The 23,767-nt window shown below is 40.9% G+C and overlaps 2 protein-coding genes and 1 pseudogene across 3 annotated transcripts; 2 read left to right on the forward strand and 1 right to left on the reverse strand.

Annotated features, from left to right (window-relative positions):
* The first annotated feature begins 2,454 nt into the window (after positions 1-2,454).
* Positions 2,455-7,351, forward strand: rab7a (RAB7a, member RAS oncogene family). The gene is made up of 6 exons (XM_082532682.1): positions 2,455-2,765; positions 4,347-4,425; positions 4,610-4,736; positions 5,235-5,453; positions 5,625-5,753; positions 5,861-7,351. The coding sequence occupies exons 2-6, from the start codon at positions 4,373-4,375 to the stop codon at positions 5,954-5,956; spliced, it is 624 nt and encodes a 207-aa protein (XP_082388808.1). The 5' UTR covers positions 2,455-2,765; positions 4,347-4,372; the 3' UTR covers positions 5,957-7,351.
* A 3-nt stretch (positions 7,352-7,354) lies between these two features.
* Positions 7,355-9,794, reverse strand: hmces (5-hydroxymethylcytosine binding, ES cell specific). The gene is made up of 7 exons (XM_082532679.1): positions 9,612-9,794; positions 9,233-9,454; positions 8,753-8,896; positions 8,447-8,641; positions 8,098-8,252; positions 7,829-8,021; positions 7,355-7,739 (listed from the first exon to the last, which is right to left on the reverse strand). The coding sequence occupies exons 1-7, from the start codon at positions 9,762-9,764 to the stop codon at positions 7,548-7,550; spliced, it is 1,254 nt and encodes a 417-aa protein (XP_082388805.1). The 5' UTR covers positions 9,765-9,794; the 3' UTR covers positions 7,355-7,547.
* On the forward strand, positions 9,375-22,032 carry LOC309706310 (tubulin monoglycylase TTLL3-like; annotated as a pseudogene). The gene is made up of 25 exons (XR_014280878.1): positions 9,375-9,472; positions 10,532-10,656; positions 12,001-12,098; positions 12,190-12,361; positions 12,452-12,507; positions 12,624-12,752; positions 12,837-12,951; positions 13,630-13,734; positions 13,821-14,010; positions 14,118-14,266; positions 14,345-14,589; positions 15,243-15,502; positions 15,651-15,826; positions 17,845-17,985; positions 18,105-18,191; positions 18,315-18,444; positions 18,677-18,875; positions 19,451-19,530; positions 19,635-19,750; positions 19,909-20,052; positions 20,472-20,632; positions 20,730-20,815; positions 21,135-21,223; positions 21,358-21,433; positions 21,527-22,032. The product of XR_014280878.1 is annotated as a tubulin monoglycylase TTLL3-like (transcript).
* The last annotated feature ends 1,735 nt before the right edge of the window (positions 22,033-23,767 follow it).

The following is a 23,767-nucleotide window of genomic DNA, read 5'->3' on the forward strand; positions in this document are numbered from 1 at the left end:
TCCCTCACACTCATTCTAATATTTTCAATGATCTCCTCCAGGAATTTGCTTATATCACTATAATGATTATAATTCCCTGTATTGAGATGATGATTGTTTTTTTTTCTAACTGGTAAATTCAAAAACTTTGTTGAAAAAGTAGCAGGAAATTCACAGGAGGAATTGATAGTAATGAACAGGCCAATCATTTGCCACGTGTAGCTTCATTTCATATATACCCATAGCCTGTAGCACTTTTCTAATCTAACTAAGCACTCAAAGCAGTCTTTACTATACCTTTGTACATTGTCTAACACTCACGCATACACTGCAATGGATGCATCAGAGCAGTGGCGGTCCTAGCCTGTTTGGCGCCCTGGGCGAGACCTCCCTCTGACGCCCCCCCCCCCCCCCCCCCCGCGCACACACGCACACACACGCAAAACATATTAAAGATTGTACATTAACATAGAACTGTTGTCAGAACCATAATGAATTTCACCAGAGACACACACACACACACATATGAAGAGAGGGAGAGTATGCATTGTATGCAAACGGCTACCAAACAGCCTTCATAATTCATCATACAATGAGAACAGGACGAATCAACAACTGAATGACTAATTAATATTAAAATCATAATGTATTGTTTGGAATTTAGTCTGTTACTGTTAGCATTTTTATCATTTCTTCTTGGAGCAACTGTGACGCACATTATTTCCTTAGGGATTAATAAAGTATTCTGATTCTGATTGTTTCAGGATGACCTGCCATTATCCAATGACACATCTGCTTACCTGCATCTTTTGCTCATTTCTCCTCCTCTTCTTTTCTCTTTTTTCTAAACTGAGGACCTGATGGCTTTGAACTTTTCTTTTCTATCTTCCATTGCTTTTAATTTTGCACTCCAGTATGAACACAAATCCCCCAACTCGAGGATCACCACAACATAACCTAATAGACCTACACCTTAGTTCACAGATTCACTTTGTCTAGGGTTTATTTCTGGAATTTCACACAACCCAGGATTCAAATCATGAATACATAATGGGCTTGGATTTACATCATTATGAATGAAATGTGCTCTATTTGGAAGCAGCCGGCCTCCCCTTTCGACGGGTTGTGTGTGAGACTTTAAATCATCAAACTGTAAATTATAAATTTCAAATTGTTATTGATCCCTTTACCCCTGGTCCCTAAAGTGTATATTTATTTTCTTACTCTTCTTATATTTATTGTTTGTTTACTTGCACTGCTGTAACTGGAGCCTCGTCTCTCTATATACTGGACTGTATGTAGTGGAGATGACAATAAAGTTTACTTTGACTTCAGCGCGTATAGAATTTCGGAAAAACATCGGTGCATTATAAGTCCCCCGCCGCCCCACCCTCTCCTCCCTGTGCCGCAAGCAGCAGGCGCACCTCGCAATCCGAGGGCGCTCTTACTCCCAGCAAATGGGCGATAGAAAACCGATCGGTGCCTATGCCATTCCCTATGCGCTGGCATGACGTCGGGGCAGCATGAGTACGAGAATTTTTTTTTTTGCCGATGCCCGTTCTGCCGCCCCCCACCACGATGCCGCCCCGGGCAACCGCCCGTGTGGCCCGTATCAAAAACCGCTACTGCATCAGAGGCAGCTCTGTGTTCAATATCTTACCTCAGGACACTTTGAAATACAGATTACAAGAGCCAGGAATTGGGGAACCAACCTACCAATTGGTAGATAGTGTATGTTTAATTCTGCCCCAGCTAGGGTCAATGACTGATCCTGAATTTCAAATAAACAATCTGAAATGCTTCAGTTCTACCATCTGGCCAGTCGCCAGTGTGTATTTCTTTCCCCAGCCCATATATAGCCGAAATAGCTCAGTTGGGAGAGCGTTAGACTGAAGATCTAAAGGTCCCTGGTTCGATCCCGGGTTTCGGCAGCAGATCAGGAGTGACTTTTGACTTATTGCGAATGGAGTAAGTTAAAGTTAAAACCTTTCTGCCAAGTTTCCCTATTTGTCAAGTACGTTGGATAAACTGACAATGGTTATGAAGTTTCAGCTTTTAACAAAAAATCTTAAGTAAAAAACAAACAAACAAACAATAATCATAACAATAATAATCTGATGAACTGATGGAAGATCTTTAAAAATGAGGTGACATTGGACAAAAACAACTTCAATTCTTATAAGTTATAGATTTCAACAACATATACAACATGGTTGGATGGGTAATTTTAGCTTCATAGTTATAGAAACTCCGTAACGAAATAAAATAGTGGAATTTCATAATAAGAATAAGTTTCCTTACTTTCATCATTGAAGGGTAGTCAAGGTTGTTTATTTTACTCCATATATAAAGGTCGAAGTCCTTCCATAATGTTATATATACAGTATGGGCAAACATTAGCAGCTGTGTGTCACGGTAGCGCGTGACGTCAGCGCTCATGACGGTTCTTGTTTTGGAGGAAGTGAACATAGCTCCGCTAAAAGCTAGCACGCTAGCTCGACAGGAAAAGCGAGCGTCAACGGGAACTGGACAAGAGCATTTTACAAAATCGTTAGACGAAGGGAGTTAAACTTCGGCACTGGCAGTATTGATTTCGATAAAAAGGGTCATTTGAGGGGCTCGTTGTCAGAAATAAATTAGCTGTCGACGCTGTGTACGTGTTGTTTTGTTACGCCAGACATTTGGAGGAGCCGTTAGCTTGCTCGCTAGCCTGTGCGTTAGCCTTCCAGACGAAGCAAAGGAAAAGTCCACTTTTGACATCTGTTTGTTGAAGGACCACTGCCCAGGTTGGTTTGTGGTGACTTTGATTGTTTATTTTAGTGATAGCATATGATAAGAGTATAGATGTCGTTATCTAAGTTTTAAATTGGTCAATCAGGCTTGCGTAGCTAACGAAACGTTAGCAAAAAATCAGAAGTGTCACAGATGTGGTAGCTAGTTGACACTGTCCAAAAAAGAAAAGGAAAAACGCCCCAACCCCCATTGTTTTGAAATTATGTTGTATTTATTAATGACAGTGTTTTCAAGCTTCACCCTTTTGTTGGATTTACTCAATTAACTATGTAGCATTTAGTGTTTTAAATGTAATTTTTTTCTGACTAGCTAGCCCCTTGCAAATACGTTCAAAGTCTTCACGACAGTTTGCTTCAATGCAAGTGCAACATTGTTTTACAATGTATAAAGTGAAAATAACTATAGTTAGCCGGATTTACAGTTGAGTCCTTATCGATGGATCCTACCCCTTGGTGCACCGAGGCCAGCTAAAGTACTTATTATGCTCAACATGCTTGCCAAGTCATGGTTCCGTTGGTCCTGTGTTTTAACCATGTGATCAGTCGCTGACACAGTGTCATGGGGCACAGATTATGAGAGCCGCATAGCGCTATGCTAGTTTTGCCTCGAGCCGTGGTTACTTGTTCTCATAATGGGGTGATCTGTGAAACACAGCATAATCTGTGATTAGGCTCTGTACCTTCTTTCAGTAATGTTGTCTCCAAGATAAAAAAAAAAAAAAAAAAAATCCCGATTGGACTGATAAAGCCTTTCTGTAATTGAGTTTGGACTTTGGTCACTACAGCAGTGAAAGGTAGTTATTAGTACGTAGCACACTCGGTCCAAGTCGGAAATGCTCAGTGATGTCTTGAGCAGGCACAAAGGATGAGGATATTTGACATCTGGATTTTAGTTATACACATACAAACAAACGAACTAGACTTGTGATCAGCAGGGTCTGGGATGTTTATTGCAGCTCTTGGATTTTGTGTCACCCCTTAACAGAGATTAAACAATGAGAGGAGGATGTACTACATTTGAGGGGGTGGGGGTGGGGGGGAGAATAGAAAATGGCTGACAACTATAATACATTGTCCCATTTCCTCAAATTTAACAAACGGGAACTGTTTATTAAGACTTATGAATTAAATTGTGAAGCTAAACGGTGTGCAATACCTGCCTTGTATTTGGATAAATGCATATTTCAGAGAAGACATCATCAAAATGAATTCATACCCATTTTGGAGTAACTGGGCATGCTTCCATTTCTTTTGACGTTTGTTTTTATAAACCTCCAAGAATGGTTGCTTCAAAATGAAACAATGTAGTTTATTCCATTGAATGGTGTATATGAAATATATAAATAGAACAAAATGAATACTTTACAGCATAACAAAAAGAACCAAATGTCAGCTCAGATCAACGGCCTCAACATTGCATTGTTATATTTTGAGCCTCGTGGTACAGTGTAGCCGTTTTCTTTGTTACCAAAGTGAAGAAAAGACAAGTACAGGAGCAGTTGGTGCACTTAGTCTTAGTCTCGTTTGTCTCATTTAAGCTTTTCTAGTGCTTACTTCTCTTCTCTTCTAATAAAGTTTGTTGTCTTCGCGGCTGTGGCACAATGACGTCGAGGAAGAAAGTATTACTCAAAGTCATCATCCTTGGAGACTCAGGGTAAGTGATGCTGAGCAGCTGCTTCAATGCTAAAGGGGTCTGAATAATGGCTCACTTCAAATTAGACACCAGTAGGAATAAGTAGGATTTATAAGCTTTACAAATGAGTTCATTGTGGTGATTTTGTTTCGTTTGTTTCTTCCCTTCATGTGTGTTAAATATTGTTCTGCAATTTTTGTTCTAGAGTTGGGAAGACCTCGTTGATGAATCAATATGTGAATAAGAAGTTCAGCAACCAGTACAAAGCCACAATAGGCGCTGATTTCCTGACAAAAGAAGTAATGGTGGATGACAGACTTGTCACAATGCAGGTACTGCCAAAATATGCTCACAAGAATACTGAAAAACTGAATGGAAATGTTAAGTCTTATGTACCATGGCAACTTTGTTGATAAAGCACTTTATAAACAGCTGCAGCGGACACAAAGCGCTATACACAAAAATGAATAAGTACATTGAAAACAATAAAAAAGAAGTAAAAATAGGCAACTATAAATCAGTTAAAACAACTAAGATCAATGTCTCATGCTGGGTCAAAAGCCAGGAAGTATAAATGCGTTTTAAGATGAGTTTTGAAACTGGACAATGTAGGTGACCGTCTGACCTGCAAAGGCTATTAAACTAGTTATACTTTTTTCTCATTTTTATTTCTTAAAAACTACAAAAAAAAGTGAGAAACTCAAATTAGGGGTAAAAGTTAGATGTGGTTAATTTCAACCATACAAACCAGTGTTGTTGGGGGTTTTTTTTTGTTTTTTTAAATTTCTGTTTATTTGGGGCCTGTAAGCATAAAGATTCTTGTCTCTTAGATTTGGGACACAGCAGGTCAGGAGAGGTTCCAGTCTTTAGGTGTGGCATTCTACCGTGGAGCAGACTGCTGCGTCCTGGTGTTTGACGTCACTGCACCCAACACCTTCAAGACCCTAGACAGCTGGAGGGACGAGTTCTTGATTCAGGCCAGCCCACGAGACCCTGAAAACTTCCCCTTTGTGGTGCTGGGCAACAAGATCGACTTGGAAAACAGACAGGTGTGTTCAAATGTAACTGTGTCAGACGTGTTACATCATGTAAGTGATGCATCATCTTTTATCGAAAATGTGTGACAGGTGTTGGTAATTTGTCATACGAATGGCTTAATGAAACAAGAATAACTTGTTTTGCCAGATGTTTTTAACCTCACCATCTTCTTTTTGTTTCAGGTAACAACCAAGCGAGCACAAGCTTGGTGCCAGAGCAAGAACAACATCCCATATTTTGAAACCAGCGCCAAGGAAGCAATCAATGTGGAGCAGGCCTTCCAAACTATTGCACGCAATGCTCTTAAACAGGTAAGGTGATGTCAGCAGGAAAGCTGTTGGGCAGTTTTAGACACACAACTTCATGGAGACTGAGCTGTAGAGCTGCACACAGACTCTGTTACCTTGTTTGATTTCAGGAGACCGAGGTGGAGTTGTACAACGAGTTCCCTGAGCCAATTAAACTGGACAGAAACGAGCGAGCCAAGCCGTCAGCAGAGACCTGCAGCTGCTGAGGACTCTGAAGATCTTCAGAGGGTTGTCATGCCCTCACTACCCTGTCTTGCCTTGTCTATATATCCTCTTTCCCATGGCTCACTATGTTATTCCCTATTGCCCAACATACAAGCAGCATCCCACTTATTGAGAATACTAGTATACACAAACATGCTGCACTCACCTCCTTATGTATACAAAGTACACATTTTCTATAAAAATCTAAATTTCCTAGCCCAAAGAACACCTCGAGGGAACAATACAACATTTATTTGTATTAAGCCTATGACTTCCCAGTGTTTTCTCATACTTTTTCATGGCAGTGGTGGTATGGGCTGATCTCACTTGGAGTTCTATGTTTATCAATGCTTTCAGTCCCAGTTTTGGTTGTAACAGTTTTTATTTGAATATGTCCAAGTGGGAAATCAAAGCATTACTTCTTTAGTTATTTGTATTTCTAATTTAATTTAAACTTTTTTTTTTTTTTTTAGTGGTTTTCTTACTTTCACAGCCCACTGCTGCTGCATGAATAGTAGAAACACTGCTCCCCCTTCTTACTCATTTGTGTTGTGGCTTATGTTAGTTTCACTCTGAAACACTTGTTAATGTGGTTTCACTTGACCTCATAAAAATCTTTAAAAAACATAATTCTGACACTTAAACAGGGATACTGTGTAAAAGTGTAGATGATATCATCATACTGCCTGCTGATTCTTAGTAATTGGTATAGAATTGGAAATGCAGATCGATAACAAGTCCATTAGACAAGTGTGTACAGATTCTTTTTTGCTTTCATCTTCGGTAACTGAAAACTTACTGAAACATCTCATTTTGGAGCCACAATAAACACAATTGTAGCTCAGGTTGAGAACATTGTGTGAATACAGACTCAGTTCCTGCGTCCAAGTGCTGTTCCTCTGCTGGGGAAATGAAGGTTGTAAAATTCCAGATAGAACATTTGACATGAACCAAATCAAGACAGCATGTCAGTCTACCAGATAGTCCTAGAGGAGAGATTTTTCTCGAGTACAAATTGTCATTCATAACCCAGTACTATTAGCTAGTACATTTCTTTTTATTGTCAACTGTTGCAACTTTGTATATTTGCAGACCTCTCAATCATTGTGTGGGGAAAACATAAAGTTGTGTTGTAAATCTCCATATCTGACTCTGCCAGATGCTCGTGTTGGCATACAATTCAAGTGCTTGACATTTCTTTTAACTGATCAGATCTTTAACTGTCTGTTCGTATTATTTTAAAACTTTGAAACAAGATGACATACATACTGTAACTCTGAAGGACAAATGTGGGGGGGAGTGTTGGCATTCATCATTATTATATTATTAATATGATAATGCATAGCATTTACATTGTTTCAAGTAATAAGGGTAATAAAAAAAAAACCTTGAATAAAGCATTATTGTGTCTGACATTTATTGATGAACTCTTAAATTGTTGTAGAACAATGAATTACATTTAAAGTATTCATAAGTACAAGTTAAATTTTCTTAAAAGTTTAAACTTTTTCTTATACAATTGTACAGCAGCAGAGTACAACAAGTAAGGCATGAATGGTCTTTCAAACACTGTCGAGTTTTCAGTTCATGTATTTACTTTGTTCTTGGTTTCTTGTTGGTTCCCTGAAGCCACTGCTGAAGTCCTCCTGCAGACTTGCGCTGATTCTGTGGCTTGCTTGCTTGCTCTTCTTTACTTTCACTTGTGTGGGACTCCTTCCTCTTTGAAGGTGAACTGCTCGACAGCCAGCTTGCCATCATCTTACTGCTTGCTGTGGACTTGGGTTCCTACGAGTGAAAGAGTCAAATTTCTCAGCTGTAACCGCTCGTTAGTACAAAATGGCTAAAATTCCCAACCACATCATTATATCTGATACCTTTTTGCTGTTGAGATCCACTGGTTGGAGGCATTCTGGAGAGTTGTTGCGCGTGTTGTTGACAAACGAAGAGACGGGGTGAAAAGTCAAAATATTTTTTGACTGGAGCAGTTTGAGAGCTTCTAGAGACTTCACCTCCCCAAAATCCAGCCATTGCCTAACCTCTTCCTCCCCATCAAGGATCGCTGGCATCCTAAAAAGCAGTCACAATGATTTATGATTTTACACAGCACGAATTAAGAGCATGTTTCCTGGTCTGGGATTCTTACCTATCATGGATGCTTTGCAGATTTGGGGAAGCATTCACAGTTATTACACTATATGAGTAAAGGGGTTCTCCACCTCCAGGTGGTGTCCAGCAGTCAAACACTCCTGCCATAGTTAGCAACCTCCATCCTGTCCACTCACCTGCAGCTTCTCCTCCCTGTTAAATACAGAGTATAATGGGGATTTCAACAATGCAACAGAAACACCTGGTGGACACATGCACATTTTTATCTTGGCTCATCTCCCACACAGGAAACTTAATATCCGCCTAAGCTGCATTCTCTCTACTTTTGAAGTAGATGAAAAAAATGTTTGTGGAGCTTATATTGCAACAGAAAACCCAAAGCAAACCTTCATCAAACCAGAGGAGGCTTTGGCTGGAGGGCGCACTGACTCAGAGTCTGAGTTCTTTCTTTTCTCCTGGCTGGGTCCTGACTGAGTCTGAGGGAAGTAGATGAAGAAAGGCTGCTTGCCTTTTTCAACCTTTTGCCACTCATAGAAACCATCAGCTAGAATGACACAGCGCTGTCCTTTCAACATAGGGTCCTACAGGGAGATGGTAAAATGGTTAAGACACTCCTATGTAACAAAAACCGACAAGTAAAGCAACACGTGATGCACAGGAAATGTAACATCGCTTGCTACTAGGTAAAGCACCTTGTAGGACTTCTTCTGCAATATATTCTCACTGCGGCAATTGCTGGTACTGTATTGCATCTTGCTGGGGTCACTCTCCTTAAACCATGAGGGTACCAGACCCCACCGCATTGAGGCCAACACACACTTATCCACAGGAGCATCCTGAAGACAAAAGACGGACACAATATTCAATCAAAAAAACCCAGAATGACCGAATATGTTTTTGAAGCCTGTAATATTTAATACATAGTCGGTCAACAGACACAAGAAATACATTAGCAAATGTTAACATCACGTTTTTAAGTTCTATAACTGTAATAAAATATATAAGGTTTTATTACGAGGTTAGACAGTGACTGACTTCACCTGGGGTCCTCTACCAAAAGCCCCACTTCACTTAAAAACGTCACATCTTCCACCTTCCTCGGGCGCTTCCCCAATATAAGTTAAGCTATAACAAACAGTTGACATGTTAGCTTCTGTATACGTTATAATTACCTTGTCAAAATGCCTCTGTGACAGCAGGACGGGACTCATGGACTGCGGGTTCTTATTGTAGGAGGGTCGATAGTTGTCCGCGTCTCCATCCCTCCAGCGGGGCTGTCTCCTCTGCCCCCTTCGGTTTCTGTAAGAGCAGGCTCGTTTCAGCTCGTCAGGAGCAAGGGTGCATGCTGTTCTTCCACACATATTAAATGAGACGAAGCAGAACTTTTCCAACACCTGAGAACGACATTAAAGGTATCGTGTTAGCATGTTAGCCTGACTTTTTATCGACCAAAACATAGCTCTAGAGCCGCTGACACTATTTAGGACTACTTGCCCCACCACTTTCCCAATGTTGTGGTATATTTGACGTGCATGAAAAAGCTGTACTTACTGTATCTGAGCCACTCTTAACCTCTGAGTTTGTGTCCGAGGTGAGGTTTAGAGTTCGGTGTATTTTTGAATATAGGGCGGGTATTTTCCTGGGCAAGAGCCGTGAAGGGGGCGCGGATGTACACGCCGTGACGTACACCGGCTCTGCTTCCATCTAGCCAGAGCCAAGATGGCGGCCGTACGGAGAATAATAATAAATAAATAAAATAATAAAATAATTATTCAAATATTATATTATATTATATTATATGATAGCTACAATGTTTAATTATAAATAAGTACCTAGCTCTTCTTTGTGCCACCAAAAAAGTACCAATACAACTGTGCAATTAAGACCACTGAAAATATTTATGACAGTGCAACAGGTAAAATGTAAAAATTAATAATAACAAAGAATGAAAATGAAGAATTAAACATATATTGCATTCCATAAAATAATATTTGGCATAAACGTAAAATGTTAAGCGATTTCCATCAACACACTAACCAAGCGGAGTAGCTAATGTTAACGCCTAAATATTGCTCACATCGCAAATAGATAAAGACGGAAATGTTAGCGGCTTTCCACGAGTTGCCAAGGCAACAGTAAACAGGTAACGGTTCAGGCTCAGCATGCGCTCCTGACACCTGTGGGTCTCAGCAGGTGAGAGGAGAAACGCGATGGTGACATGTTTTATTGGAGCAGCTTGTGAGTTTACTGTGGTTAGCTACGCTGCAATGACAAGACAATCTTGTTAGTGTCTAGACTGATATGTGTAAATCTATGGCTCCACTTCTGGCCTTCCGTTCAAAAGGTAACTGAAGGACATATCACACCCTGCAGGGGCATTAGACACAAACCTGACAGGTGTATCAGGTGTATCAAATTAATTGCCCACCCCTGCATTAAACCGTGTCCCCGTTTTGTGTGTAACTATGAAGCAGAGCACAATGATCCTCCTGAGGAATGAGAGCTGATGTCAGTATGGAGTCTCATCGGTCTGTCCACATGGACCAAGAGGGACACCAGACCACAGCTGGACACTGTGCTCCATGCCCAGAGAGCGGTGAGAGATACAAAACTATAAAAGCAAATGCTGCCTCTGTCTGAACTTTCCAAGGAGCAGGCAAATGCAACTGGAAATCACTGGGTTGTATTTTCTTTCTGGCTCCATCAATATCAACTAATGCTCCCCAGTTGATTCCCAGGTTTTGTGCCAGTAATCCTTACATTTATTTAAATTTTATTACCCCATTTTATTGTTAAATGTACAGATTATAACTTTAATAGAGGAAATTCTTTCAGAGGAAGCCATTATTGTTGAACTGAAACATGAACAGTATGTTTTCACACCTCAAGACAACTTGGCCTCTTTCTTCACAGACATGGCTTGTAGATCACAAATGCAGAATTAATCATGAGGTCACACTCAGGACAGGTGGCTAAGTGTTTGAATGCCAAAACTATGCATTAAAGTTTCATGAGCTTGTTCCTTGGTCTTCACTTAAGATACTAAGCCTTTAGCCTCTGGTATTACTACCCTAGTCTTTGTTATGCTGTACCTATCATGTGCCAACAACACTTGTGTTTAGTGTCCTTTATGCATTGGGGTCCCCCCCACCCCACCCTCCCCTCCCCCAGCTTGCATGATAGTTTAATAGTTGATATGATAGTTGCATGGGATACTCTTTGTGTTACACGGGGGAATCAGAGGCTTGTTCGAGATGGAGAATGCTGGGATACAGAAAGACGACCAAGAGGAAGCCAAAAGCAACCTGCAAACAAGTAGATTCACTCTGCATCTCAGAAATCAGCTTAGTGAATCATTTTCCCAAAGTTGGGAAAATCAATGCTACATCAGTTAAAATGAAGATTTAAAACAAAAAATTAACAAATAGCTTAAATAAGTAAATGGCATGTAGCTCAGTAAAATGCAATGTGCCCAAACAAATATCTTGATATGGTAAAACCTAGGCTAAAATAAAAACAAAGAAAAAGAAGTACATGTTTACATAACTGAGCAATATGAGCAGCACGTTGGTGTGAAGGTCCTGGGGGATTTCTACATGTAAGGTACATGTTCTCCCTGTGTCTGCATGGGTTCTCCAACTTTCTCAGGCAACCATTAGGTCAGCTGGAGATTCTAAATTGGCTCTTAGTGTTGTAATTTTTTAAAACATTTATTCATATATATTTTATGTTACATATTTTGCATAGTGTTATTGTTTTTAGGTTGTGGTGCATCTATTTAGCCCTCCGGTCGACTCTGCTGCTGTAACAATAGTAATTCCCCACCTCTGGGACTAATAAAGGTTATCTTATATTAGGATTATTGTCCAGCCAATAAATGCAGTCAATATATTCTTTTCAATGACTGGAATGTGATTGTTTATATGGTTGTGCATGCCAGCTACCCATCCTGAGGTCTGCCGCAATTTTGTCAGCCTGCCTGCTCTTGACCTGGATAGACTGAGAGAAGCCAGGGTTGTCGTAGACAAAGCTGTCAAGGTAATCCTGCACTCCTGAATGTGTTCAAAGCGTTCATGTGTTTTCAGGATTGCGAAGCCACTGTTTGTTTGTCTGCTCTCTGTCCTCTCAGATGCATAAGGTGTTCTCGATCCAGGGCAGGTATCCTGTTATCAGGGAAGGGCTGAGGGCTAGAGGCTGGGTTGAGCGGTGTATGGTCTACTCTAAGCGCCGAGTGCGTCGCCATCAGAGCAGTAGGAACAGAACCGACTCGAATTATGCTGTGTGTAGTGATAGAGATGATGGTGAGCTAGAAGCGTGGCTGACTCAGAAGACTAATCGTGGGTATCTCTGCACACACCATCATTTTATCAACATTTGGTTCTTCTTTTCAGACAACTCAAATGATGCTGAAAAAGAAAAAGATGCTGACAGACTTCACAATGTCATGGTAAGACCAGCTTTTCATGTTGAGGAAGTATACATTGTTAACCTTGGTTAAACTGATTAAAATTACAGCCAATCCCAGATTCAGATCTCATCTCTTTCCTCTGCTCATTTCTGTAGTCTCGCCTGGTGTGGAATGAAATGGTTTACTTCTACTGGACAAACCGCAGAAAGGCCATCAACACAAAAAACCTGCATAAGGAACAGATAACTAATCATTTTTCAAAGGCAGGCAACTTGACCACCAAGGTACATTTATTTGCAGTTGTTATTTCAGACAGCCTTAGGATCCAACTCTGTGCCCCCCATCATTACTTCTCTTTCCCGTTACAGACAGGCTTGTGTTTGAATCTGAGGAAACTACATTGGTTTGATTCGGCTGACCCAGACACATTCTTCCCCCGCTGTTACAGACTAGCAGCACTAGATGAGAGGCATGCCTTCATTGGTTAGATCTCCTTTTATGTCTTTTCAAGCTTGACCTCTTGTACTGTACCTCTTTGTAATGTTTTTTTTATTTTTTCAGTTTTTATTTCTGCTTTACTCATCTCTTGTCATGGTGCTGGGTCGGTGACCCACCGTTTTGTGTTTATTAATATTATCATTATTATTATTGATTATATATTCTAGCTGAGAGGTTTTCTTCCCATGCCTCCTTGTGTGTCTGGTTATGTGTCGGTGTGCTCTCTCTATGCTCTCTTTCATGTCCCTGAGTCGGTGTCTGCAGTTCTTTCGATGGTTCCAGTTTTACTTTGAAGGTCTGTGTCTCGTCTTGTTAATTAGGATCAGCTGTGCCTCCCTTCGGTTTGCCATTTTGTGTTCCTCTGTGTGTATATTTATAGTGTGGGGTTGCCTTTGCTGGTTGCCGGTCCGTCCGTTAGTTGGTGTTCTCTGCATCTTTCTCTGCTTCTCATCCCATGTTTCTCCCTGCATGTTATCGTTTCAGGTTTGTTTATTAGTTGCCCCAGTTTAGGTTATGTCTTAGTTCTGTCCTCGCTTTTGTTTGCTTTCACCTTCTGTAAATAAAGCTCACTCGCATCTCAGCCAGTGCCTGCATCTTGGGTCCTTTTCTCACAACACCACACGGCTTGCCCCGCACACCATGACATCTCTGATCTCTGTGCAGATGACTACAGGAGGACTGCGTGCACCAGTCTTCTGAAGTACATTGTGGAGAAGGACCAATATGTTCAGGGAGAGAGAATAAGTCACACCATACAAGCTGTTAAGGGTATGACCTTTTCTCACATAAGTGTATATTACTCTGTTCAAAGAAAAAAAGAGAGAGCGATCTGTGTTTTTCGTTCTTTCCTTCAGGTAAGAAGAAACAAAGCAAACGGCAGTCTAGCCCAGTGAATATTTCCCAAACGATCAACAAGGCACTCAAAGTTTGCGAGGACTTTCTGCAGAGTCTGGAGCACAGTGACATAGACACTAACTTGGAAACACAGCAAACACCCGCACAGGAGTGGGCAGAGTTTTTAGACAGTTACTATCTAGTTGTGCAGTGAGTATGCATCACCATGTGCGTGTTAGAGAATTATCCAGAGGCTTTAGCAGACCAACATGCTCTTCTCAGTCAAGTACAACTCTGTTGTGTGCTTCCTTGCTCAGTGGTGGAGCAGAGATTGATAGCAGTGATTATTTAGTGATCCACTGCAAGGCTATGCTGCAGAGGATGAAGATAGTCAATCCCCAGCTGGAGATAGAAGGCATCCATAACATCTGGATCATCAAACCTGGAGCAAAGTCCAGAGGCAGAGGTGAAAGGCCACGCACAATCAGGCCTTTCCCAGATTGTCTGACAAAGTCATGGTTGATCTGTTTTACTTTCTTTCTAGGGATCAAATGTGCTAATCGTCTTGACCAGATCCTCGACCTGGTGAAGGGTGATCCAAAACTTATCAAGGAAAACAAATGGGTGGTACAGAAGTACCTGGAGCGCCCCTTCCTTATCCATGACACCAAGTTTGATGTGCGCCAGTGGTTTCTGGTCACCGACTGGAATCCTCTGACCGTGTGGTTCTACAAAAAGTGCTACTTACGCTTTTCCACACAGCCTTTACACGCTAGATTCAATGGACAGGTCAGATGAATAACATAAGAGGTGAAAATGAGAGGAAGGGGAAGACATGAAACCAGTTTGACATTAAAATAGAAAAACAGGAAGTGAAAGGCCGCACAGGGGCAACATTATTTTGCATGCCATTTTTGGCGGGAAATTAGATTTTCCATCTGTGCATCATTTGAATAGTTGTTAACTTTCTCCTCTGGGTATAGTCAAATTCTAACATCTGCCTCCGCATACTTCAAACAAATAGAAAGCCACAGTGCACAGTCTGTAAGTGCTTCCATTGAGCTGAGGGGGAGGAAATGTGGGAATCCTCGGAATTTGTGTATTAGAAATATATGAAGAAATTATATGAGTTTTGTCAGGAGGGATTAAGCTGTTGCAAACTTCAAATAGTTCCAACTAGGTTGCAACTCATGTGGGATTTGGTTAACTATATTTACCGGCCAATTTGTTAGGTCCACTTGTTTGACTTCTTATTAATGCAAATATGCAATCAGTCAATCACATGGCAGCAACTCAGTGTACTTAGACATGTAGACATAGTCAAAATGACCTGCTGATATACAAGCATGTCCTGAGTTTGTGTCTCCTGTAACACTCTTCTATATCCTAGCCTAACAAACTCTACCTCTGTCCAATAACAGTTTTGTCTTTTATTTTTTAAGCTCCATGCACTTGTGTAATAACTCCATTCAGAAGAGCTTGAGGCCCTTGCTACAGCGGCACGGAAGCATTCCAGTAGACAATATGTGGTTGGTTGACCAGTTCAAGACATTTCTGTGCACCAAGGACCGGGAAGCTCAGTGGGATACTGTAGTCGTCCCATGAATGAAGAGAGCTCTCATCTATGCGTTACAGACAGCACAGGATCTGATAGAGTCACGCAAAAACACATTTGAGCTCTATGGTGCTGATTTCATGCTAGGTACAATGGGCCCGCCATACATGACACACTGTATTTCACATTACACTCTCTGCATTCATTTCATTTAAATAACATTTAAATATTTTTACTGTTATAAGAACAGAATAATTATCAACAGCTAACATGTTATAACATGTTCATTTTTCAGATCGTGACTTGCATCCGTGGTTGTTAGAAATCAATTCTAGTCCCACCATGGCTCCATCAACCCCTGTGACAGCCCATCTCTGTGCTGCAGTGCAGGAGGACACTTTACGAGTTGTTCTGGATCGGAGAGTTAAGCGCACAGCAAACACAGGAGACTTCCAGCTCATATATAAAAAGGTCAGGAACAGCTTTCCCTTCGTTATGCTTTATGTATATTTAAATGGAGACAATGATGGAGTACTTCAGATGTCATTTTTCATCTTTAGGCAGCTGTGAAAGTTCCTCAGTACGTGTACAACAGTACGTGTTGAGGGATTCAGAGTTAAATGCCCCTACTCGCTTCCTCCCCTGAAGTCCTCCAGCTGTGCAGTGCCAAAACACCGTTCCCCATCAAAGACAAGAGTCCCTCAGCAGAAAAAGTAAAGTCTCTTCCTAAGCTACCATTAAAGGATGTAGCTCAAAAACACCAACTGTGGGTTTCTGCCACCTCCTCGTCTTCTTTCTCTCACCCTATGATGGTAACTCAACAATGTCTGACAACAGAAGAGATGTGTAACATCTAATAAGATAACATTGTGGAAACTAGATAAACGATTTCATTTTAGTGGTGATTTTGCATTAATTACAGTTTTATATATAGAAAGCCCAAAATAATCATGAAAAGGTCAGAAAAGAAGTATGAGGGGTTAAAATATACCAACAGCGATCAGGAGGAGATAGACTGAAAGAACTGGGATTGCTTTTGTGAAAAACGGAGATCACTACACTCTCACCGGAAATCTCTTTCTAACAGAGATGGAGTAAAATGCAAAAAGCTAATGAGGCTTAGTATTATTTAATATCGCTGACATTGAGACTCGCTAATGAATTCCTCAAACAGAAGATACCGTAAACAGAATGGAGAAGCTGTCAGTAACGACAGTGAACAGGTGGCGGCGATCATGCACAGCTCAACGGTACTGTAAGGGAAGTCCACGCGAAGAAGACACATGAGCGCGCCTAGGTTGTACTAGATTGGATCAGCGGGGAACTCTATTGTGTTGTGATTGGCTGCTTTCCTTCGGCTAACGAAGTCTAAACCAATAATAGCAGAGGTGCTGGCGCCTGCATCACACTGTAAGAACCAATCACGGCGTCGTCCCTTCGACAGATCCAATCTAGCACCAACCGAACAGCCGAGACTGCCTTCTGTAACCGTACGAAGAAATGGCTGCGTCCGTATGCCGAGTGGGGAGCACTGTGGGTCGAGCCCTTGCCAAAACCCACAGAGTAAGTATCTCTTTAAAGGTCGTACAGAATACTTTGTTAAAAAATGTGGAATATATTGGCGGAATGTTCCGCAACACTAAAAGTGTTCTGGTACGTGCTATTCGCTGTACAGCTATGGAGAGTCTGTAACCGGTTAGCATTAGTTAGCTATCACTGAATGCAAGGTCAATCGGCTTATGAATCAATACATATTGTAACAGCTACCTAAAGCACTTTGTCCACTTCATTAAAGATCTTTCAAGCAGTCTTATTGTCGTTTTACTTAAATTTGGTCATTGACGAGGTAACATTTGCTATTTGTCCTCACTTGCCCTCAAAGACAAGTGAGGCTAGCACCGATAGTGTAGCGACTTTGGAAAGACACATGACTACTGTTGTTGATGCGGCTGAAGAGCCGGATAAGAACGAATACGTCAACTCGAAAATAACATGAAAACGTCGTAATAACACCCAGGTTGGATTATACTTGTAGCATAAATTCAAGATTTTACCAGATTTTGTAATAACAGTACAGTTCTGTTTACTAGTGACAGCCCCTGACATGTCATTACAGCTGTACCGTCTTAAAAAGACACTGCTCTAGAGGGATTTGGGGTTAGCCTTTCTTTTTTTGATCACTCATTCTGCAGGTGATAAAGATTGTGCTAATGAACTGATATTTATTACCTATTAGCGCATACAAAGTCAGAAAAAACATGCTTTCCTCCCAGGTAATCAGTTGTAAACACAGAACAAAATGGATCATTTTAATTAAAAGCCACCGCTAGCAGGAGAGTCCTTTTGAACTTGCAGATAGATCATTGGGATGGTACACCAAATGTTCTTATATTGGGATGTTATGTAGTATAGTAAAATATAAAAGTGGTTCTCCAGAGTCCTATTTTAAAATTTATTGTTTTAATGTTTTGCATCTGTAACTTCTCCAGCCCATCCTGCTGTCCTTGAGGCGTGGACAGGCCTCAGTAAGCTATGCCCAGAGTCTGTCAGGAGCCCCTGAAACCCGTCTTACTACACTGGACAATGGTTTGAGGGTTGCGTCTGAGGAGACTGGACATGCTACATGCACTGTAAGAACACGTCATAAATAATGCTATAAGTTGGAGTTGTTTAAGCACACGATAGACACTTTTACTCATGTAAACCTCAGCATATTTATTCAGCACATGCCATCTCTTCTTTGTCACAGGTTGGACTGTGGATCGGTGCAGGCAGTCGCTACGAGAGTGAGAAGAATAATGGAGCAGGCTTTTTCCTGGAGCACATGGCTTTCAAGGTAAACTTCATGACCTTTGCTATCCTACAGGGCTATTTGTTAAAGTAGAATTTATATATCCAAAATGACAGAGGTTGCAATTACATCCCCCCCTTCAGTAAATGTGTTTTGTCTTCTTTGCAGGGAACCAAGAAGCACCCACAAACAGCCCTTGAGCAGCAGGTGGAGTCTATGGGTGCTCACTTGAGCGCCTACACCTCCCGGGAGCACACTGCATACTATATGAAGACCCTGACCAAAGACCTGCCTAAAGGTGAGAGGCAAAAAAAAAAAAAAAAAAACACAGATTCTTCTCTAGTTTTAATAATACAGTGATCGCCAAGACATCACAGTGAGATAAACTATTTAATGAGAATATAACAATAAATCAGTCATTTATACTTGGTTCTCTACTATGAAGGGAAGAAATTCCAACTTTCATTGTTTCTTAGCACCTAGTATGTGCATTTCTCCTCTTAGTTGTGAACAACATCTGTGTTTTCCAGCTGTTGAGCTGCTGTCAGAAGTCGTGCAGAGCTGCTCCCTTAACGAGGCTGAAATCGAGCAGCAGCGGAGCGTGGTCCTGCGTGAGTTGGAGGAAGTTGAGAGCAACCTGCAGGAAGTTTGCCTGGACCTGCTGCATGCCACAGCCTTCCAGGGGACTGCTCTGGGACACAGTGTGCTGGGCCCCTCCAGCAGTGCCAGGTGGGAGGAGCTGCCTGCTCATGAATATCTCTAGATTATTATTATTATGTCTTAGAACAGCTGTCAGGGGAAAGACTACTCGGGCTATTCGAGTTGGCTCAGTATAGCTTGACTTAGTTTTTAGGGTTTTCCATTTAGGTGGTACTACCTGATACCAGGTACTATTTTTACTACCTACTTGGCTGATGTTCCAAGTGATCTTAGGCGAGCTGAAAATGTGACATCAGACTGTTTGCCACCGACTTGCTAGTCAGTGGTGTCACTCGATGATTCCCGAAACCTTCACGAAAATCAAAATTGCCATTTTTGAAAAATCCAGCAATGAGGGAAATATGCTTATATTGTACTTTTTTTTCCTTTTCTTTCTTTTTTTTGGAGCTAATAAATTGTCACCTGTTTGCTATCGCAATAATTTTTATACTGCATATAAATTTATACTGGTATTATTGCAGACAATATGATATGGCACAGCTCTAATGATAGTTGTTATAATTCTTTAACTAACACAGCAAAAAAATCACACAATTTACACCTTTATGTAAAAAAATGACTAATCTTTTATACAATGCTCACAGGAATCTGACCCGCCAGGATTTAGTGGATTACATCAACAGCCACTATAAAGCTCCTCGCATGGTGCTCGCTGCTGCTGGAGGTAGGTGTTCTTCCTCTTACGCTGTTAGGACGCATTATGGTGCATTGTAATGCTCTACATTTCCTTGAAAGCCTTGATGCTTATCTGGTGTGTTTCCTCTACAGGTGTGAGCCACGACGAGCTGGTTGGTTTGGCCAAGTCTCACTTCAGTGGAGTGTCTTTTGAGTACGAGGGAGATGCTGTCCCTGTGTTATCACCCTGCCGGTTTACTGGCAGTGAGGTGAGATGTGTTAATTAAAAAAACAAATAAAAACTGCATCTTCATTTTTTTTTTCTTCAGTATTTGTGTTTATAAAGATTTCAAAAACCTGGTTCTTGTTTAGAATGAGACGTGGGGACATTCAAAATTATGGTAAATGGTCTTCTTCCTCTCCTCAGGTCCGTATGCGTGACGATGCTTTTCCCTTGGCACACATTGCCATCGCCGTGGAGGGTGCTAGTGCTGCTAGTCCAGACATCGTGCCTCTTATGGTGGCCAACGCCATCATCGGCAGCTATGACCTTACCTACGGTGGTGGAAAGGTTGGAAATGTTATTTATTTTTTAAAATGTACAGTGTAGAACAGACGGCAACGATGAAAGTGTAACTGTAGTATTGAAATGTCCACAAACATGACATCATCATGCTGGTTCTTTATCTTTTAAGCTTTATTTGTTCTCAGGTAAAAGTGTTGCTGCCACAGTGTATAGTATATCAGATTTGAGATTTAAACTCAGAAAGGAGGATCTTGCTGAGATGAACAAGTCTTTGTTATGTCTGACAAGAAAGTGATTAAAATGTAAACAAAAAAGAGTACTTTTTTTTTAGTAATACTGTAATTATATTGTGAGTGTCAGCTATTGAATACACGAATCAGTTCAACTGGAAAAACTTGACTCTTGGTTTCTTCTTTAGTTATGAAGAAATATAATAACATATTCCTTTTTCTTCTCTTTTTCAGCACCTGAGCAGCCGCCTGGCTCGCCTGGCGGTGGAGGATAACCTCTGTCACAGCTTCCAGGCCTTCCACTCCTCTTACAGCGACACTGGCCTGCTGGGCATTTACTTTGTGGCCGATAAGAACAACATCGACGACATGATGCACTGGTCCCAGAATGCCTGGTCAGTAATGGTTCACGGACAGAGAGATGCAACGGGAACATTAGAGTCTGTGGTTTGTTGCTAAAGGTTTAATTCCTTCATATTTTGCTCCCTGCAGGATGAATCTGTGCACCACAGTGACAGAGAGTGATGTCGCCAGAGGCAGGAATGCTCTGAAGGCTAGCCTGGTTGGACAGCTCAATGGTACGTAATATCTGTAATGGATTATACATGTGCATATAGTTTTTGCACACCGTTGAAAACCTGGAATTTTTAGATCTTTTTCATAAGCTCCTTTCAAAAAAGTAAAGTCCTAAAACGTTTTTGAGCTGAACATGTGCAGCAGAATGAATTTGAGAGCAATGACACTACCTGATGATACTGTGTGCACTGCATCCCTGAAAGTCTCACACAGTACAGTATGTTTTAATCACAGAAAAAAAGAATGAAAACGTTCTCTTTTTATGAACTCGGACACACCACTCTCATGAATTATAAGTTGACACTCCTGTTTACCTTCTAGGAACAACACCAATCTGTGATGACATTGGCAGACACATTTTGAACTACGGCCGGCGTATTCCTATAGCAGAGTGGGATGCTCGGATTGATGTAAGTTTACTCTAAAGGACAAAAAGATCACGATGTTCTGTGTCTTCACAGCATCATACAGTACCTTCTCAGATTTGGCTTAGTCCTGTAGTCTCTCCCGGATGAGCGTTTTAACTCTAAATCTTTCCTTTCAGGCTGTGACCCCCAAGATGGTGCGTGACATTTGCTGCAAATACATTTACGATAAGTGTCCTGCTGTGGCTGCTGTCGGTGAGTTCTGCTGTACTTTTAGTCTCTTCACAGCAAGGATGCAGCTCATGCTGCAACTATTTTCTGTAACCTGTCCCTCCTTCTCTCCACCAGGCCCCATTGAGCAGTTACCGGACTACAACAGAATGCGCAGTGCCATGTACTGGCTGAGGTTCTAAGATGATTAGTTATGTGTCTCTTCTTCCTCACCCTTACTTCACCTTCCTCCCCTTATCTCTGCGAGAGTAAACAGTGGATTCTCCACATGTTGGTGTGTCAGCAAAGGCAGCCATCCAACCTCTGCTTCCCGTTTTTGTCCAACCAGCTCATTAACAGTAGCCATCAGGGGGCAGCCAATCTGCATATTTTGTCTTTAAATTGCGTTCTGGTTACATATTGATTGTACTGCACAGGTACTGCTCACCTTATACTGATTTATAAAGGGAACAGAGGGCTGACTTGAACATTGAATAATTATCAGTGTGACATAATATGGTCAGTACTGAATATCACCAGATGGAGCAAGAGTATATTTATAATTTCTGTAACATTTGTTTCTGTCCACTATTGTACATAACAGAAGCTCTCATTCCAACAAAAATTAAAAAAAAACTGTAAAATATTTGTCTTGTGTCCCTTTGTTAGTCATACAAAAGGATTTCTTAATGATTAAATTATGTAAATACAGAAATGTTGAATATGAATGTAAACAGTACGCGTGTGCACAATATAAGCAAAGAGCTAACCTGGTCTTACTGTGAGTCGCATTCACACCTCACAATGTTTTTAAAACATAGGTTTGTAATATCAGACCACTAAGGAAAAAGTACTTTTTAAACACAGCAAGGGCTTTTCAACATAACATTTCTAAACACAGTAGTTTCCTTTAGAAAGCATCAATTGTGTTTCCGCATAAGATTTTTCAGCAGAAGGAAAAACTTTAATTGAGCCAAAGCACAAACCACTGCTGTGCAATGATGCACTTTAACTTTGCGATACTTGAAACTTATAAAATCAGGTTAAAGCTGAGGGTTATCTTCCAATTTACACACAGTATAAAAACAAAGAGTGCGCCACAGAACAAGACTAGGACTGCACAGGAATGGATTGTGAGGTTAGCAAGAGAAAACTATTCGTGCAGAAGAGACACCTTGAAGTCAGACTGAAGCATACTAAGGACAAGAACAGATGAGATGAAGCTACAGCTTTTTGACCATAAAGATGCTGCTCATGTTTGGAGAAAAAAGGAGCGGCTACAACCCAAAGAACACCGTCCCCACAGTGAAACACAGGAGTTGGGAGTATTATGCTGTGGATGTGGAGAAAGAAGAATATGTGAAGATTTTGAAGAAAATATCAAGCTGTAAGCAACAAAACTAGTCTGGTCAGTGCTTTGTTTTCCAACACAATAACGACCCAAAACATGCTCCTGAAGAAGACCAAAGTGAAAGTTATTGACTGACCTCATTTGAATCCCATTGAAAATCTGTGAGGTGAACAGAAGAGCAAAGTCCGAGAAGACCATCAAATCTAGAGCAGCTTGACAGATTGGCTAAAGAAGAATGAGCTGAGATTACTCAGGAGGCATGTTTGAGACTTGTTGAAATTCACAACAAATGACTGCAAGCTTTAATCCATCAAAAAGGATTCACAATTATCAATTAGCATTGGGTGGCCCAATAATTTTGCCCCTGGCAGATTTTGTAAAGTAAAATAATGTAAGCATTCAAAATAAAACTAGTTTGTTTGGAAGAGCTGTGTGGGGGCTAATATTTCTGTCTGGAGGTTCTTGGACGTTTAAAGCACTGATGATGTGGTTACTAGACTACCTTCACTTTTAAATCTAAAGTTTTTGCTGGAACTTAAATTGTCACAGTTTTTGTAGTGTTGTAAACATCGCACTTTTTACTTTTCTGAAAAAATTGTATACATTAATGAACACATTATCATTCATGTTGTTGTCCTAAACCAGACGTGCCATTTGTATTATCTGTGCTCAGACTTCAGATGATATGTTGGGTTAATCTGTGATCTTTGTCTTGACGTTTAAATTGTGGCTGTGGCCAAAGCGCAGTTTGCCTACTTCAGTTTTGCCACAGTGAATAAGTATTTGCAATTGTCTTCTAATAGCCTGTCCTTACTGCTGCCAATTGCTGCGTTTTATTAACAACGTCTTTAGAACTTAAACATTTCATGAATATTAAGCGGGGCGAACAGTCGGAGAATAAAGTGCTCTCTGATACGCATCAGGCTCATTGTAAACAGCCTACGTCATTAGTCAGTTGAATGGGCAAGTAGGACCTGCTATGACGTATGTTTTATCTTGAATCACACAGATGACATCGTCTGAGGTTC

This window comes from Aulonocara stuartgranti (genome assembly GCF_965226115.1).
Source record: "Aulonocara stuartgranti genome assembly, chromosome: 5".
NCBI classification, from domain to species: Eukaryota; Metazoa; Chordata; class Actinopteri; order Cichliformes; family Cichlidae; genus Aulonocara; species Aulonocara stuartgranti.